The sequence below is a fragment of the Bactrocera neohumeralis genome, chromosome 2 (genome assembly GCF_024586455.1).
Source record: "Bactrocera neohumeralis isolate Rockhampton chromosome 2, APGP_CSIRO_Bneo_wtdbg2-racon-allhic-juicebox.fasta_v2, whole genome shotgun sequence".
Classification (NCBI taxonomy): Eukaryota; Metazoa; Arthropoda; class Insecta; order Diptera; family Tephritidae; genus Bactrocera; species Bactrocera neohumeralis.
The window spans coordinates 82,724,561-82,741,161 of NC_065919.1; the positions used below are offsets into that span (position 1 = coordinate 82,724,561).

At 41.0% G+C, this 16,601-nt stretch overlaps 1 protein-coding gene across 1 annotated transcript in view; it reads left to right on the top strand.

The window, feature by feature from the left end:
- Positions 1-16,598, top strand: part of LOC126755065 (ATP-binding cassette sub-family G member 8) — a 51,188-nt gene extending 34,590 nt beyond the window's left edge. Inside the window, exons 3-12 of the mRNA XM_050467357.1 lie at positions 11,186-11,319; positions 13,001-13,132; positions 13,201-13,434; positions 13,510-13,634; positions 13,731-14,290; positions 14,355-14,742; positions 14,801-15,270; positions 15,337-15,457; positions 15,520-15,800; positions 15,879-16,598. Coding sequence (XP_050323314.1) covers positions 11,189-11,319; positions 13,001-13,132; positions 13,201-13,434; positions 13,510-13,634; positions 13,731-14,290; positions 14,355-14,742; positions 14,801-15,270; positions 15,337-15,457; positions 15,520-15,800; positions 15,879-16,112 — 2,676 coding nt within the window. The 5' untranslated portion in view covers positions 11,186-11,188 and the 3' untranslated portion in view covers positions 16,113-16,598. The remainder of the gene's footprint in view (positions 1-11,185; positions 11,320-13,000; positions 13,133-13,200; positions 13,435-13,509; positions 13,635-13,730; positions 14,291-14,354; positions 14,743-14,800; positions 15,271-15,336; positions 15,458-15,519; positions 15,801-15,878) is intronic.
- Positions 16,599-16,601: the final 3 nt, after the last annotated feature.

Below are 16,601 nucleotides of genomic sequence, written 5' to 3' on the forward strand. Positions count from 1 at the left end.
ACGTGAAACCACTTAGAGCCTAACATAATGGACATTACATGATGCGCGCTGCATTGCCGTCATTAAAAATGACAATTGCAAACTATTGGCGCAGAAAAAATAAAAATCACAAACATTATAACGCAGCCACACACAAATACGCACATACGTAGGTATGTACATCGATACAAACGCATTTGTTTGCGGCTTTTACCAGTTGCCAGTTGCTGAGTGCGGTAACAGTATATAATCAAACAAAACGGTTTATTGCAAACGGGTTTGTTTGCCACGCCGTCGTCGACATTGCAACAAACAATGAGCGCGAATCTAAATTGATGGCCAATCGATCGCTTGCACGGTCACTCTGCTGTGCTCTGTTTAACTTCAGCCGTGGTCGGTGGCGTTGCGTTGACACACATACACTCATACATATAAATATTCACTTAGACGATGTAGTGGACTTGTGACTCTATTCCTTTTGACTTTGCCACCGCGAGTAATAAATGGTTTCTTCTTTATGGCTAATTAATTTGTTTGCATTAGTATCCATTACATTTAACCAGTACCGTTATACTGAGTACAGTAATGATTATAGGTTGGTGATATGAATGCCACTTGTTGCAACCAAGTTTTTGACAGCTCTGACCCAAAAAGAATTACTTTCGAGTGGTTGGTTCTTCATTATTAAATATACTTAAAAATGTATGTAAAAGGTGATCCATTTCGAGGTTCCCTATTTAAAAAAAAAAACACAGAAAATTCAAATTGAATGTGGAATATTTATTATCACTCGAAAGAACATTCTTTGGCATTTATATTTTGCAATACTTCCTCTTTCAAATGTTGACCGCGGCTAAAGGGTTTGTCCGGAAAGTAATAGGACTGATTCGATTTAAAAAAATTTATTTAACCAATCGTTACAATTCTTTAAAAACTTCATCGGCCTTATCAGGCAAGGAAACAAAAAAAAAAGTCGGAAAGACGGTGTGAGCGGCGTTGTCGTGATGCAACTTCCATCCGTCTTATCGGACCTAATTGACCCTTCGTTTGAGCCTCTTGAAGGCTTCCACGTTAAACTTGGCGTTGACGGTTTGTCCAGGAACAAATTCATAGTGGACAATGCCTTTGATGTCAAAGAAGACAATGAGCATCGTCGCAGGTCTCCCAGTACGATCTTTATCAGCGACCTCTTCCCGGCCCTCCAAAAAGGCCTGGTGCCACCGAAAATCATTCTTGCTAAAGCAACAACTGGGTAAGCCTGCTTGATCATATCAAACGTCTCTGTCGGATTTACCGAGTTTCACACAGAATTTAATCGCGTACCTTCGTCATGCACCACTCACAGAAACACGTCCCGCGAAAATGTTTGTCCTGACTCTGACCGAAATACAGTCGCGGCAGAAGAAAATCAGTCCTATTACTTTCTGGACAAACCCTGTTTGTCTCAGATGGTCCATCCGTTGAGCCCAATTTTCGATAATTTGAATTTCAATTAATGAATTTCGAACTTTTCGACTGGTAACTGCCAAATGACACCCGTGATATTTTTCTCTAAGGTCTGAATCGAAGCGGAAGCTAACAGTGTGATATCACACGATATTGGTGGGCAATCAAACGGCCCAAACCGTGAAGAGTTCTCTCAATAAATCCATTGATTGATGCGATGTGTGGGAAGTGGCGCCGTCTTGTTGAAACCAAGAGCCACCGAGATCGCGAGCTTCAATTTCAGGCATCAAACAGTAGGTTATCATTGAACGGTCACCATTGACGGTTACGTTCTCCCCGGAATCATTTTTGAAGAAATATGGGTCGACGATTCCACCAGCAAACAAACCATACCAAACCGTTTTTTTCTGGATGAAATGACAGCTCTTGAATCTCTTCCGGTTGCTCTTCGTCCCAATTGCGGCAATTTTGCTTATTTAAGTGCACTTTAAGCCAGAAATTGGCCTCGTCGCTGAACAAAATTTAGCTCGAAAATGTCGGATCTTTTTGAAACTTTTCAAGAACCCATAGAGCGAACTATGTCGCTGGGAAGTTTGAGAGGCTTAAGTTCTTGCACAAGCTGTATTTTGTTGCTTTCAATCTAAGATCTCGATATAAAATACGCCAAGTCGCTCCAAATGTCAGTCCGAGTTGCTGGTAATTCTCCGCCTTCTTCGTGTACTCGATCGAATATTACTCAATAATGAATACTGGATCTGAAGATGGGGGATGGTGTTGCGAATAGTGCGCTCAGTAGGTCGATTATGTTGACCATAAGTTGAGCTAAGGGCGCGAAACACATCCTTACAGAACGAAAATTTTCGTAATAAAGTTGAACGATTCGTAAACGTAGTTCAGGCGTAAGTCTTGCCATGATGAAATACTAAACAATATTGAACAAATAAATAACTTGCTTGACACGACTTACGCATGATCTGTCAAAAAATGGCTGTTGAGCAAAGTACCTCAACTTGGATCACTCGTTATTTCATCAAAAGCCATTAAAAAGTTATAAGGAAATTAAAAATAAGGCAAGTTATTGCTCACATTAAAACACTGAGCACACACTCCACTATAAAAACACTCTAGACTTTCTAAGCTTTCGTACAACAAAAACCTAAGCTGCCTTACATTAGTTACGTAAGTTAATAATAAGTTAAGTGATATGAAATTAATGACTTAAAAATGTTTAATGCCATTTTTTTACGAAATTATGAAATAACTAAGATTCGCGACTTTCGCTTTCTTTGGCTGCTTCGCCGAAAGCAAAAACAAAAAGCAGATGAAAACTCATAATTAATGAGGCTTTATAGTCGATTTTGACCCGTGGTCGCTGATAGCGGCAGACAAACACACAACTGTTAGGTATCAGTTTACCTACACTCATTTGCATATGAACACAGTTTAGGCGCTCTTTTTATGGCTCAACACATGGCAAGCCACTCATTTACACACATAAATGTCGGAAAACACACATTTAATAAAATTTATTTTAATCACTTGTTGGGAGTTGTGAGTTGGAAAATTTGGCATCACTTTTTCAAGTGCTTAACACTTTCATTGCGTGAAAGAAATGCTGTAATAGGCAGACGCGTCTTTTGTTTTTGTACCGCAAAGTTAATGTAAAAACCGTTAAAAAATTAAAACTAAAAGAAAATAACAGCAATAAAAAAATGAAATTAGTGGGCAATATTTTGATTGCAAACAACAGGCATTAAACAGCAGCTCCATTACTCGCACGCACCAACTATCTGCGCTTAACTGCATTTATTCCAAGAAAAAATTTGTTTAATCTATGTACATACATACGTACATTTGTGTAAAAATGAGCTAATAGTAAAACAAAGTGAACCGCACATTGCACTTATTTGAAAACAAAAATGGTTGGTTAGTGGCTGCAACTAAACTAGTACTTTTAGGGTGCGGCGTCAACACTGGCACACTATTGTTGGAAAGTGTAGCAGCGAATAGTTTACTAATATTAGGATGACGAATTCCTTTAATATTATTTAAAGTTCTGCAAAAATTAAGCCTTTCGTCATTTTGTGGGCCGAAATTTGTTTCGGTTTTTTATTGTCATTCAGTCTTCTCGACCTATCAGCCCCATTCAGCGACCAGTTAGTATTCCCATCATGTTCCTACAGCCTTTTCTTTTGAGTGCCAATACCGTTTTTCACATGACGATTGCAATCTTGCAACCAGGTAGCTCGTTTCATAGTTTTTTGATTTTCTTTACCATGCTTCTGTCGAGATCGTCGTATAGACAATGCATGGGTTCCCATTGTTGATCACATTTTCTGGTATTAGCCGTACACCATTCTTGGCAATTTCGTCCACTATTTCATTGCCTTCGATGCCTTTGTGGCCTGGCATGCAGTAGAAATGATGTTCCTTGCTTCTGACAACACTTTTCACCGCTGTCCTGCTTTCCAAGACACTTCTGGCCGATACGTGATACGAGGTTACTGCCTTGATTGCTGTTTGGCTGTCTACGTAGATGTTGACTCTGGAATTACCTGCAGGTGCATTAGAGGCCAGCTCTGCTGCTTTCGCAATAGCAAACAGTGGTCCGGCAACTTAAAATGTTGTCTTATGCCTAACTCTGCACAGTACTACTATATACTATACTATACTACTAGTATATTCCCACACCAACTCTATCTTTCATTTTCGAGCCATCAGTATAGATGTTTAGAGTGTTGCGCGTAGCTAACATACCTTTACGCCAACTTTCTTCTTCTACGTTTACTTTGATTCTTCTTTCCCAGTTGAAAAGTGGAGTCGTGTAGTCGGTGTTTGCCCAACCGCCATTACCCACCGAGCTATGGCCGAATGTTCTATATGTAATAGTAGTCGTCCCGCCGATTTTGCTGCGCAATTTTCCGCTAGAAGCACAGTGGAGCAGAAATGGTTGGAAATTAGATGTTTAGCATCAAGGTACTTGGTGCGGTCCTTGAGAGAGAGTTGTATCGCATTTATCGAACGGATCCTCCATGGAGGAATTTTGTGTTTTCTTGTGAACACAAGCAAGTCCGCTTCTGTGGGTTCCACCCCAGACCCACTTGCGATGCCCAGTTCTGAACTGTATTGAGAGTGGTGGTTATAATACTGCTAATGGTCTGTAGATACCTACCCGTCATTAAGATGGCAATGTCATCCGCATATGCCACATTGGTTTCAAAGTTCCTTAGCAGCTTATTCACCAGTAATGTCCATAGAGGCGGAGATTGCACTCCCCCTTGGGGAGTACCTCTACAGACTTCCTTCGTCATTTTAGTGTCGTTCCATTCTGCTCTTATCCATCTAGAGGTCAAAATGCTTCTCATCCAACGTTGTATAGCGGGGTCAACACCTATTGACTGAATACTATACGTTGTTGACCGATCCAGGAATGCTCCAAGAGCGTATTCCTTGTATTCAAGAGACCTTTCAATATTAAATACCAGGGTATGGAGTGCAGTCTCTACTGGTTTGCCCGTCGTATATGCGTGCTGTACCTGGGACAAGCTTCTAGAAGGTGGTGCGGCCCTAATGTGTGCATCCAAGATCTTCTCTAGCGTTTTCAGCAGGAGAGAAGTTAAGATTATAGGCCTAAATTTTTTTGAGTAGGTTGAGTTGTTTCCACTTGCCTTCGGAAAAAACTACCCTAGCCTCTCTCCATCAGTGTGGTACATACACATTTTCTGCTTATATAATTTACGTCCAAAGACAAAAACACTGCCAATTTCCTCAACACAACTGCATATTTACAGCTAAAGCAGGAAAGATTAAGACAAAAGACCTGAACTGATGGAAAAACCATCTCACTGCCGTCCGCAAATTAACTAAAATCGCCGCTATTACGCTTACAACTAAATTTACAAACATTAAGCATACATATGCACGAGTACATAAGCACTCGGGCTAGTGTTAGTTCGTACACTCGTACGTCGTCGTACGGCCATATGTGATTAAAAGGTAATTCACATTGTTGCTTTGTGGTCATAGCTATTTAACAACTGGCCTACTATGCCAGGGTGATCATAAATTAAAACAATAACAACAGCAACAACAACGACAGCAATAATAACAACAACAATAAAAGCAATTAACAAAACATTAACAAAGTGATGTTGTGTGCATTGAACCCGCCCGTTCAGCGTAGAAAGTAAAAGTGCGCCGAAGTGAATGAATCTATTCAGTAAACACATGCACATACGCAAATAAGTGCAACTATATACGTATGTGTATATGTATATGATTGTACATATGTATTAAGAAACGTATGCATGGCAGCGGGTATAGAAATGTTGTGCCAGCGTTTTCATTCGCGTCATATTTGCGGGTTATCAGCTAATCACTACAAGCATACACCGTTTCATACAAATATTAGCGTTCAAACAATATTTAAATAGATGCGTTATTGTTGTTGCAAACTGTTGCTAATTCTCGTCTAATATTCGCGGTTCATTCATAGCGCTTGTGTACCTTTCCTCAGGGCTTAGACGAACGCTTAAATAATTTTCAGCATTTACAACAAAAAATTCAGGCAAAACAAAACGGAAATTCATACGCCTCGTTGCACCGGCGCGCCAACACAAACAGTAGCTGCCGCTGCCACTGCGCCGAGCCACAGCCAAGCCATTTTATTTGGCGGTGCGCTAAATGCGCGCAGCTGGCTTTGTTGTCATTGCTGCATTCGGCTGTTGCTTATTTGTGGTTGTTGTTGTTGTTGTTTAGGCTTGTTTACGCTTGCTGGTTGGCGTCGATCTATTAGCCAAGCCATTGCCATCGCTGCTGCCACATATGGTGCACGTTGGCGGCGCTGCGTCTGCTGTCTTCAGCTCCGTCGGCCGCCAACCAGCCGGGCAGCCAGCAGCCGTCATCCATATTGGTCAGCTTACGCGCTTACGTAATACCGTGTTCGCACGCTTATGCGTTGTAGTCTTTTGTGGTGGCATGCCTCCGATTGCTTGAGTTGCAACTTTAATTAAAAACTCATTTGCATGCGAATTCCGCGCCACCCGCGTGCCGCATAACTACTATTACACGCGTAACCGTAATGGAAGTAGAAAATTTAAACAGCAATTAAAGAAAATAATGCATTAACTAGAACGCTAATGTCGTAATATGCGCTTCTTATTGTTCTCGCTGCTCAATGCTTGAATTTGCACATTCTCAGAGTTGTTGGTGTTTGTGTATGTTTATGTCTCTATAAAAAGTCATAAATAATCATAAGCGGTTTATATTTTTTTCTAAGTCTGACTTGTCCAATGTGTTTCCTGTGAAAATCGCAAGAATTTCATTTCCGCTCAGCCATTCAGAAGGCAGACACTTGACAGGTGTTGCGAAACCTGTTAATTTTCCGTCCTAAATTTTAAGTCGAGTGGTTTCGAATGAAATGCCACATCTAATTAAATCATTCAAGGTTATAGTTGTACTTAAGTTATTCAAGGAAATTAAAGTATTTATTTTTGATTTTATATTTGCATTTTTTTGCTTGGAATTACGCAATTGAAATAAACTCAGAACTGCTCATTTCATAGTTTTAAAATCACAGAACCGTAATGTAAAACTAAATTTTTGTCAAACTAAAATTTGTATCAGTCATTTGTCGTATCAAAATCGGAATGTTGGATTTGACGTCTACGTCATACTTACGGTGACTCATTCTTCTTCTTCTTTATCGGCGTAGACTCCGCGTACGCGTCAGTCGTTCTTCCTTTTCGCTGTTTAGCACCAACTAGAGATTCCAAGTAAAGCCAGGTCCTTCTTCACCTGGACTTTCCAAAGGAGTGGAGGTCTTCCTCTTCCGCCGGCGCGTACTGCGTCAAATACTCTCAGAGCTGGAGAGTTTTCATCCATTCAGATGCCATGAGTCGTAACCGCTGTCTCAATGTCCTCGTATATTTGGTACAGCTCATCGTTCCATCGACTGTGGGATTCACCGCTTGACAATGCACAAAGGACCATAAATATTCCGCAGAAGAGAGTTCAAACATCGACTCAACAGATTTTGTCATCGTCCTTGCCTCTGCATCATAGAGAGTTGTAGAGATTGGTCTTTGTTCGTCAAGAGAGGGCTTAAGTTCTCAATTGCCTACTCAGTCCGAAGTAGCACCTGTTGAGACTGCGGCGACTGTTTTTTTTTTATGACAAGAGATATTTAGTCTTGCCCGCGTTCACTATCAAACCCATTTGCTTCGCTTCTTTGTCCAAACTGGAGAAACGCCAGCAGCTGTACACTCTTATAGAAGATTGTACCTTCTCGGTTTAGTTCTACAGCTCGAGCTCCTTTCTCCAAGAGTAGATTAAAAAAGTCACGCGAAAGGAAGTCGCTTTGTCTGTAACCTCCTTGGTATCGAACGGCTCGGAGAGGTCCTTCCAGATCCTGACGAAGCTTTTGGTGTTGCTTAGTCTTGCGGAGATACCAAATTCAATCATCGCAGCATAGAGGCAGCTCCTCTTCGTGCCGTCAAAAGCAGCTTTAAAATCGGGCATCAGTCACTAGATCACCTCTGGGGGTTCTATAAGAGTATGCTCCGGTCTTGAATTATTAATTTAGATACAGCATCTTTTCGTGAAAGGAATAAAACAGACACGGATGAAAGACTCTCATCATGGTCCTATTCTGTGGTAAACAAAAAGCTCACTACCAATATGTTTGTAAATAGTTTAATCAAACCCCTAACGATTTCATCGGTTTCATTAATCACAAGACGTCACCGCAAGGATTTCACTGTCATATCTATTTCCTCTCGGTCATAAATAAAACAAGAATTATTCCAATTATCTCTTCGGCATCAGGCAATATGAGATGTAGTTGCAGTTTGCAGCAAAGGAGTTATGAATTCATGGCGTGCCAAAGTTCGGTCTATTTGATTTCAAAAGCATATAAATCTTGTCTAAGCCAGGATAATAATAAAATTTTCAGAAAACGTTATACTCAGGTGTCATTTCCACAAGCTCAAACATGAATACAAAATATTGCCCCTTCAAATTTATATAGTAAATGCGCCGCTTTTGTGATACTACCGCTTTTGGTTATAAAGACATGAGTACCCATGAGCAAGCGACTTTTATGACATTTTTAATTTCCTTTGCTTGGATGCAAGATTATTTTATCTTTGACCAAGTCTCGAATAAAATCGCGCTTATGTTTATTTTATATATGTATGTATATATCTGTTAGCACATATAATTAAATATAACGAAGCGAATAATATGGCTTAAACTTAATTGCTGCAAAAAACCCGCTGAGGTAAATGTCAGACATTTTTGTGTCATGATTCTTCCGCCGTTTCTTAACCAATTTTATGAATCATATGAAAATTTAATGACTCTGACCGCCGCAGCAATTTCGATAAATGCATGTATAAGTTTTTTTGTTAAAGGTGCGTATGTTTGTGTGTCACCATGTGGGAACATTAGATTGGGACGTATTCAATATGAAAATCTTGCTCAATTTTTTAAGATCTTTTCAGCGGTATATGAGTGGAAAAAGAAGTGAAAAAGAAGTATAAAGTGATCTCACAAATGAAGAGAAGAAGAAGAAGGAGAAGGAAATAATTATTTAATAATCACTTGGAAACTATATACAGTCGAAACTCTCTATAACGAATTCCAAGGGACTGGATATTTACTTCACTATAAAGAAAATTCGCTATATGGAGACTATAATATGTACACTCAAAGTAGACCCAAAACACAGTGTTCTTATAATTGCTTCGCAATAAAGAAAACTTCGTTGCACAATAGACCTAAGGTCGCGGTGCATTCCTCATTTATTTATATAGGAGTTCCTTATAGAGAGTTTCAACTGTAATTAAGGCTTGGGTAAGTATATAAGGGAAAAGAGCGAAAATTTTAGGAAAACAAAAACTAAAAATTGAATTTTCGGTAGAGATTTTTACAAAACATAAATAAAAACTATGCGACATTTTTTTCAAATAGTTGCATTCGAAAAAAGTCCTTGATCCAAGTCCTTAAGAATTGTATCTCAAAGACCTGTGTAAAATCTCATGAAAATCGGTTGAGTTGTTCTCGAGTTCTCTGTACTGACTATCTGTTTAAAGACAACTTAGCCTAGCTAACTCGACAAAAAGTAACATATCAAACTTTCGTTGAACTAACTTAAAAATTTAAGACTTAAAATCGATTTTTTGAAACTCGTAAACTCATGTAACCTCTTAAACTTTCAGTTCACTGGAATTCCAATTTCCTTGCTTCAAAATAAGATTCCTTCTTGAGATACTCGATTCTAAATCTGTAAAACATGTTAGATAGAGACGTCTAATATTTGGTATAGCAAGATCAATTATAACTTAGTTCGTTATACTTTCGGCAAGCAAACCCAATTTTTTTCGTGTTTGCGCACTCTAATAGTTAACTAAATACATACATACATATGTACATATACGTATATTGAAGTTTTCTCCAAACAAATTGTTATAAATAATAAAATAAATACTAACTGTTAAGGAATGTTGCTGACCGCACAGCAGAGTTCAGGTAAAAGCCTAATAAACAACAACAACAACATTTATTGAATAAGCAAAATACACCAGTTAGTCAATATTACCTTAAACGCAGACAAAGCGCGTGCGCAACAGCAGCACAGCGCCATAAGCGTGTATTACTTATAAAGGTGGGTAAATATATACTTGTATACACGTACATATATATTTATATATATATACATATATATATATATATAACATATATATATATATATATATGTCCATCGAATCACCATATATGTGAATATTCGCGCAAAGAAAGGCTGAAAGCAAAGACCAAACAAGAAACCCGCAAACTCAAACTCTGCAAATTCTAACTGGATTTCATGTTAAAACGCCAAAATTCACGGTGTCACGTGTTTTTTATGAGTTCACTGAAGTGGAAGCTGGGCGCCAAACGCTTATGAGCGTTCTTTGTCTGCTATTGGCTTTGAGTGTTTGAGCCCGCGTGGCCAGCTGCTTGACCCAATTCGCGACTTGTTGTTGTTTTACGTTGAAAAATTGTTAACGGAAAGTAAAATTAGATGCAGAACGGACCGGCAGAGTTGCTAATTTGTAATGCTCTTGGCGCGTACGCTGTTGCCTCCGCTTCTGTGTTCGGTGTTCTGTGTTCTGCGAAGGAAAAGCAATAAATAATTTTGCTAGGGTTCATTAGAAATGCTAGAAGAGAACATTTATATAACTGATGATGTGTTGAACGCATATTAAAATGACAAAGTAGGCTTGAAGAAACCCAGCACCAGCGCCCTGCAACACTTCGTTCGTCGTAATGAGAAATAATGCCCGCTTTTTATGGGTGCCCCACTAACGCACCACGAACAGGTACCTGCCACCAAAGTTGTAATTATAATATATCGCAACTAAAAACATGTAGAACCGTTGGTAAAACCGCTTCTAGCCCCAAGCTGCAGTTAATGTGAAAAACGCCAGCAACGGTTATAGCAAAGTGCTTTAAAGTGTTCTTCTCTAAACGGTCAACTTTTTCACAACGGACTTCGTCGTCGTTTTTTTTTTGGTTTACGCGGTATTACTCAAGAAATTTGCAGTGTGTGAAAATCTTAATGAAGGTTCTTTTTGCGCTTTGTCACTATAAACGCTTGTCGTAGTTGTTAAGTAATATTTTTAGTTTTTATACACAGACTTTTATGTGAATATTTTTATGCAAATTTTTATATAATATTTTGCTAAAATATTTTAATTTAATTTCTTCTTCTTCTTTGCAGACAATGGAGTTGAGCAATTTCAATGCATCGAAAAAGATATCGCGCGAGGAGCGCCGATATTCTGTACCTCACGGCCCCCATACACCACAGCCGCCAGCGGCCTCAGAGGACTTGCATGCCTGGTCGATATATAGGTAAGCTAATTTGTAAGGAGTGTTAGAGTTTAGAACCCAAAAACAATGTTGAAAAATGTTAGACCTAAATTAAAGATAGATAATGATATCAGATTATTTCTACGCGGAAATCCTCATACACTTTGACTTCATAACGGATCACTTGGATCAAGGAGTCGCCAAACCGAACTCTGGCGGCTGCTTCTCTGCCCAAATAGCGGCTAGGGAATTGTGGGTGGGAAGAAGCCGTTGGAGTAGAGGGCAGTGAGCTTCTTTTCTGATGGGTCAAAGCTTGTGGGAAATGATGGTGGAGGCGTTTACTGTCAGCTCTCTATAATCTTCAGCTTCAGACTTCCTGGCTATTGCAATGTTTTCCAAGCCGAGGTTACAACCATTAAGGTAGTAATAGATTTACTGCTCCGGAGTGCAGCCTGCTTCAGAGAAGTGACCATCCATTCCTCATATAGCAGTGCGGCGATACTAGTATTGAACTCATCTTCGCGGTAGCTTGGCCAGCGCTGGTATATGCGCTGTTGCAAACAATTTTTGTCCCAAAATTAATCGCAAGATCTCTCTGCCCTCATTAAGGCTAGCCTCTCCCTAGTTGTGGGGCTTTTAACAGGCCATTGCTATATTGGCGTCCGCGCTGTAAGGCTGGGAATCTTACCAGCCGTGATTTGCAGAAGCTGTATGGACGAAGATGAGGTGGGAATAACTTAACACTTCCTTCTTGACTGTCCCGCGTTTGGGAGGTCAAGACTGAAACACTTGGGAGTGCATTCCTTCAGAAACATCCCACCGAACTGACGGGAATGGAAGTCAAACGCCTATGCAAATTTGTATTGGCTACTAACACAGGAATTCTACTTTTCTTTGGCTTCACAAGGGCCTACATATAGCATGTTATAGTGGTTATAATAGTACATAGGCTTCTGTTTCTAACACAGCGGGTTTCGGATCCGGACTGGTTCCATTTAAAATGCTTACTTAATGGGTGCTTAAAACCAAGGTCTCTCACTTCATCTCCAAATGGAAACGGTTTACGATATTACCATTCATATGAATTCCTATATGAAGCCTACAATTTGAAACTGTCAAATAATCCGTCTTTATTTGAACGCTTCGTACTCCAAACATTTGACCTTAATTTTCGTTAAAAAATTAGCTTTCATCTATTTTGGAGTAAGCCACTTATTAAGCGCACCTGTCACATGAAGTGCACATGTTTTATTCTATTACTTATTTCCGCTTCTGCGCGCACAAATCAAAAAATAGGACTGAGTGGTCGCATAGGTATGTGGGCTGCAACGCTCGCAGACAAAGCTTCGTCGATGCATTCTGCGGTTGAGTAGCTCGCTTAGGCGGAAGTGCTCATAAATTAACATTGATTGATTTTTGACGTTAAATCAAAATCGTTGAGCCGCAAGAGCCAATGTCAGGTAGCGCTTGAGCGCATCACAATACAGCACACCACACCTTCCATGGTTGCCCGTTTAGGCATTTTGTTGAACGCCAAGCCCTTGTAACCACCAACCTCAACACATTTCTGTTTTGTTGTCATTGCACAGCAATGCCGCCAACAACTTATTGCATTTACGGTTATAATAAAAGAAATCCATAATGTCATAGAAAACCGCACACAAAGCTTGAATTAAATGTAATTTTCCTGCGCATTGTTCCGCTCTTCTTCTTGCAATTGCAGACAAAATCTCAACTCCGACTTCACCGACTCCGCTTTGGGCTCATCGGACAAATCACCGCTGCCATATGGAAATTTCCAGCTACGCGACACCACTGTGCAATCAATTCTCAATCATCCGCGCTACGGACCGAAGTAAGTTCTCACTGCGAGTCAAAACGAAAGCTAAAACTTAACAACTTTTTTACTTTCCGCTTTCATAGATCCCCCTTGGGATCGAATATGTATACATATTTGAAATTCGGACTGCCGCGCGTATTTCCACCGAATGCCGGTTCGCAGCGTTCGCACCGACCGCCGGGTCCAGGACCGGGTGGCGTGCGCGGTCGTGTTAATCGTGGCTTCCGCGATAGTTCAGGTGTGCCGCCAGCAGGTTCATCTGGCTACGATAGCAGTGACAACGAAACAACGCGCAGCCGAGTGCCGCCCAATTTGAGGTGAGCTCACTGGGGAAATTACAAAACCCCACCTTTACTAATACATTTTACTAAATTACGTGTTATTCCTTATAGAAAATACCGCAGTGAGTCGGACTTCCGTGCCATTGGCGGCATACCAAGCTCACGTCCCGAATCGCGCGCACAAGGCGTACCCATGACGGCGCTGCGACAGGCGAACAGTCGCGCAAGCATAGCTGGTAAGTGTTGTTTACTTTATCGATTCGCCTTTTTTGGCATACCGGTGCTAATTTTTCTATAATGGCTACTACTTTCCTCTGGCACCCGCACGACAGTGGGCACACACATCAATACTCATCACTATATGCCGAATGGCAAGCATTACGGTCATCGTTCGCACAGTGAAGCCGATTTGTTGGCCGGTGGCGCTGACGTCATCGGTTATGACTACGGCGAATCACGTATCTATGGCACATCGCGCAATCGCAGTTCAGACCATCCGAACGGTGGACATGCCAGCTACATTATGTCCAGCCGGAAACATTCGAGTATCGGACTTGTCTATCCCAATATACAGGTGCACTGTCTGGATGTGAATCCATGTCTACGCGGAGTTTCGTTACAAGCTAAGGCAGGCGATTTGTTCGCCATAATGGCAACGTCGCAACGTGAAGGCACAGCGTTGACGGAGTGCTTGGCGGGTTTACACGAGCGTATGGGTGGTGAAATTCTCATCAATGGCCAACAAATCAATAGACGCGGCTTACGTGAGCTCTGCAGTTATGTGCCGGCGTTAAAAGTATCCTCGCTGGATCCGCGTATGAGCGTGCAATGTACTTTGAATTTCCATGCCGCATTAAGAGGACCGCTGGATCGAACGGACCTCAAGGAGAGGGTAAGTGTGTGAAGTAGAAATATTTTAGGAACAAAGCAAACTAAGTTATCTCTTTCCGCATTAGATGGATGTGCTAATCGAGGATCTGGGTTTGACTACCGTGCGCGCATCGAACGTGTCTTCGCTCACACACTCCGAGAAGCAGCGTCTGAGCGTCGCTTGTCAATTGCTTGCACAGTCATCACTGCTCATACTCGATCAGATTACCAGTAATATGGACATCTTCGACACATTCTTTCTGGTGGAATATTTGCGACAATGGGCTAGTGGTGGCCGTATTGTGATCATGACACTACAACCACCCACATTCGAAATACTCTCAATGTGTTCCAGTGTGCTGCTGTTATCAGGCGGGCGTACTGTCTTTTCCGGCAGTCGTTCCGATTTGCCACGACATATGGGCGAGTTGGGCTATCCTTGTCCGCCCTTTAAAAACCCAGCCGATTATTACTGTAAGTGTTGGTTACAAATAAATATTTATGTATCTACTAGCATATTATTCCGTTGCAGTGGATTTAGTTACATTGGATGACCTGTCAGCTGCTGCCATGCTGGAGTCATCGGCACGCATCGAATCATTGGCCAATTCGTGGGATCAAATCAACTCCGAACCACCGCTAGCCGCGCCACCGGCATCATTGCCCAACTTCACAAGGAAAGCGGGTTTCTGGGGACAGACGAAAGCTTTAATAAAACGCTTTGCCGCCTACAAACAACCGGGATCGCTGCTCACCTGGATTAGTAAGCTGATTGCGGCGGCGGTGCTTTCACTTTGCATCGGTTGCATATTCTGGGATGTGCCCGCTTCAGATGCACAACTCACTTACAACGATCGCTTTGGTTATCATCACTGCGTTATGGCGGTAGTCTACTGGCCATTGCTACTCTTGACCATACGCGACGCGCAAGAGGATCGACGACATGCCGAGCGCGACATACGCTTGGGTCTCTACTCGCGTGGTCTCTACTTTACCATACAGGTAGGTTCAATTTTGACTTGCTGCTGAAGTGTAGTGTTTTCAAAAGAAGTCTTCATATGTTTATAGTGCTTATTGGGACTGTTTCCGAGCCTTTGCATCTGGCTGGCTTACTTGCTGCCGGCGCACAGCATGGCTGGGTTATACACATATTCGACCAGCAGCGATGCCGGCATCTATCTCTATATGGGTAAGTCTCAAACTGTTGTTTATGGTTGTAAACGTACATTTAATATAATTTTGGTTTCACAGGCTACATGCTGCTCTATCTCACCGTCATACAAACACTCGGCCTCTTCTGCGCTCACCTTATGCCCTGCAAGGTGTCCGCTAGCATTTTCAATGCACTTATCACACTGGGCCTGACCGCTGTGGGCGGCTATGCCGTGCATCCGCGGGATCTCTCGAAATTGTGGTCCTGGTCACAGCTTATATCACCCGAAAAGTGGTTGCTACCTGTGCTGGTGCAGGATGAATACAGCGCAGACACGCTCACCAACTCGGCGGGCCTACAGCTCTGTCGCAACAAGCAGGTATGTGTGCGGTTTATCAGTAGGCCCTTGATTCCGGCAACAAGCTTATGGAATTTGCTTATATTTTCGGTTTTGCAGGTGCAACATCAGGAGATCATTGTGCAGCAGCCGTGCCCACCACCGAACGGCACCCATGTGCTAGCTGATTTTCAGTTGCTGCCGCGCAATCACATACTGGATCCGAGCGAGACGTATGAGCAGACCACCACACTCGCTTTGGTGCTGGCCTCGGTCATATTGTTCGTGGTGACGTTTTTCGTTTTCGTGTGCAATTGTCGCAATACTTTTCGCAAGAAGCAGAAGCGAATGTAAAACAATTTTTAGAAATTTTTTTTTTTTAAATTTTTGAAAAAAAAAATTTTGAAAAAAGTTAAAAAAAAAATTTTGAAAAAAAAAATTGAAAAAAATTTGTTTTATAAAACAAATAGCTTAAAATTGTAGAGCATAATGAACTTGAGCTAAGTGCTAAAAAATAAAAAAATATTTACGCTGACTTCCATAGTTTGTAGCAGAATACGCACATTTTAACAACGCATTTACCGACGTAATTACTATAAATAGATATACTATATGCTAATTGAGTAACGATTATTTTTTAAAAAATACTAAATAAATTTAGCCAACGCGTTCCAATTGAAAATGATTAAGTGCGATGCGATGTTTATACAGCAAGTATGTATGTATGTATGTATGACTACAATATTAACATACTTAATTCTTCTTAGAGATAAGCGCTTAAGTTTTATGTATAAATAGCGTCAAAAGGAAAATATATGAATATTTTAAATTTAGAATAAACGC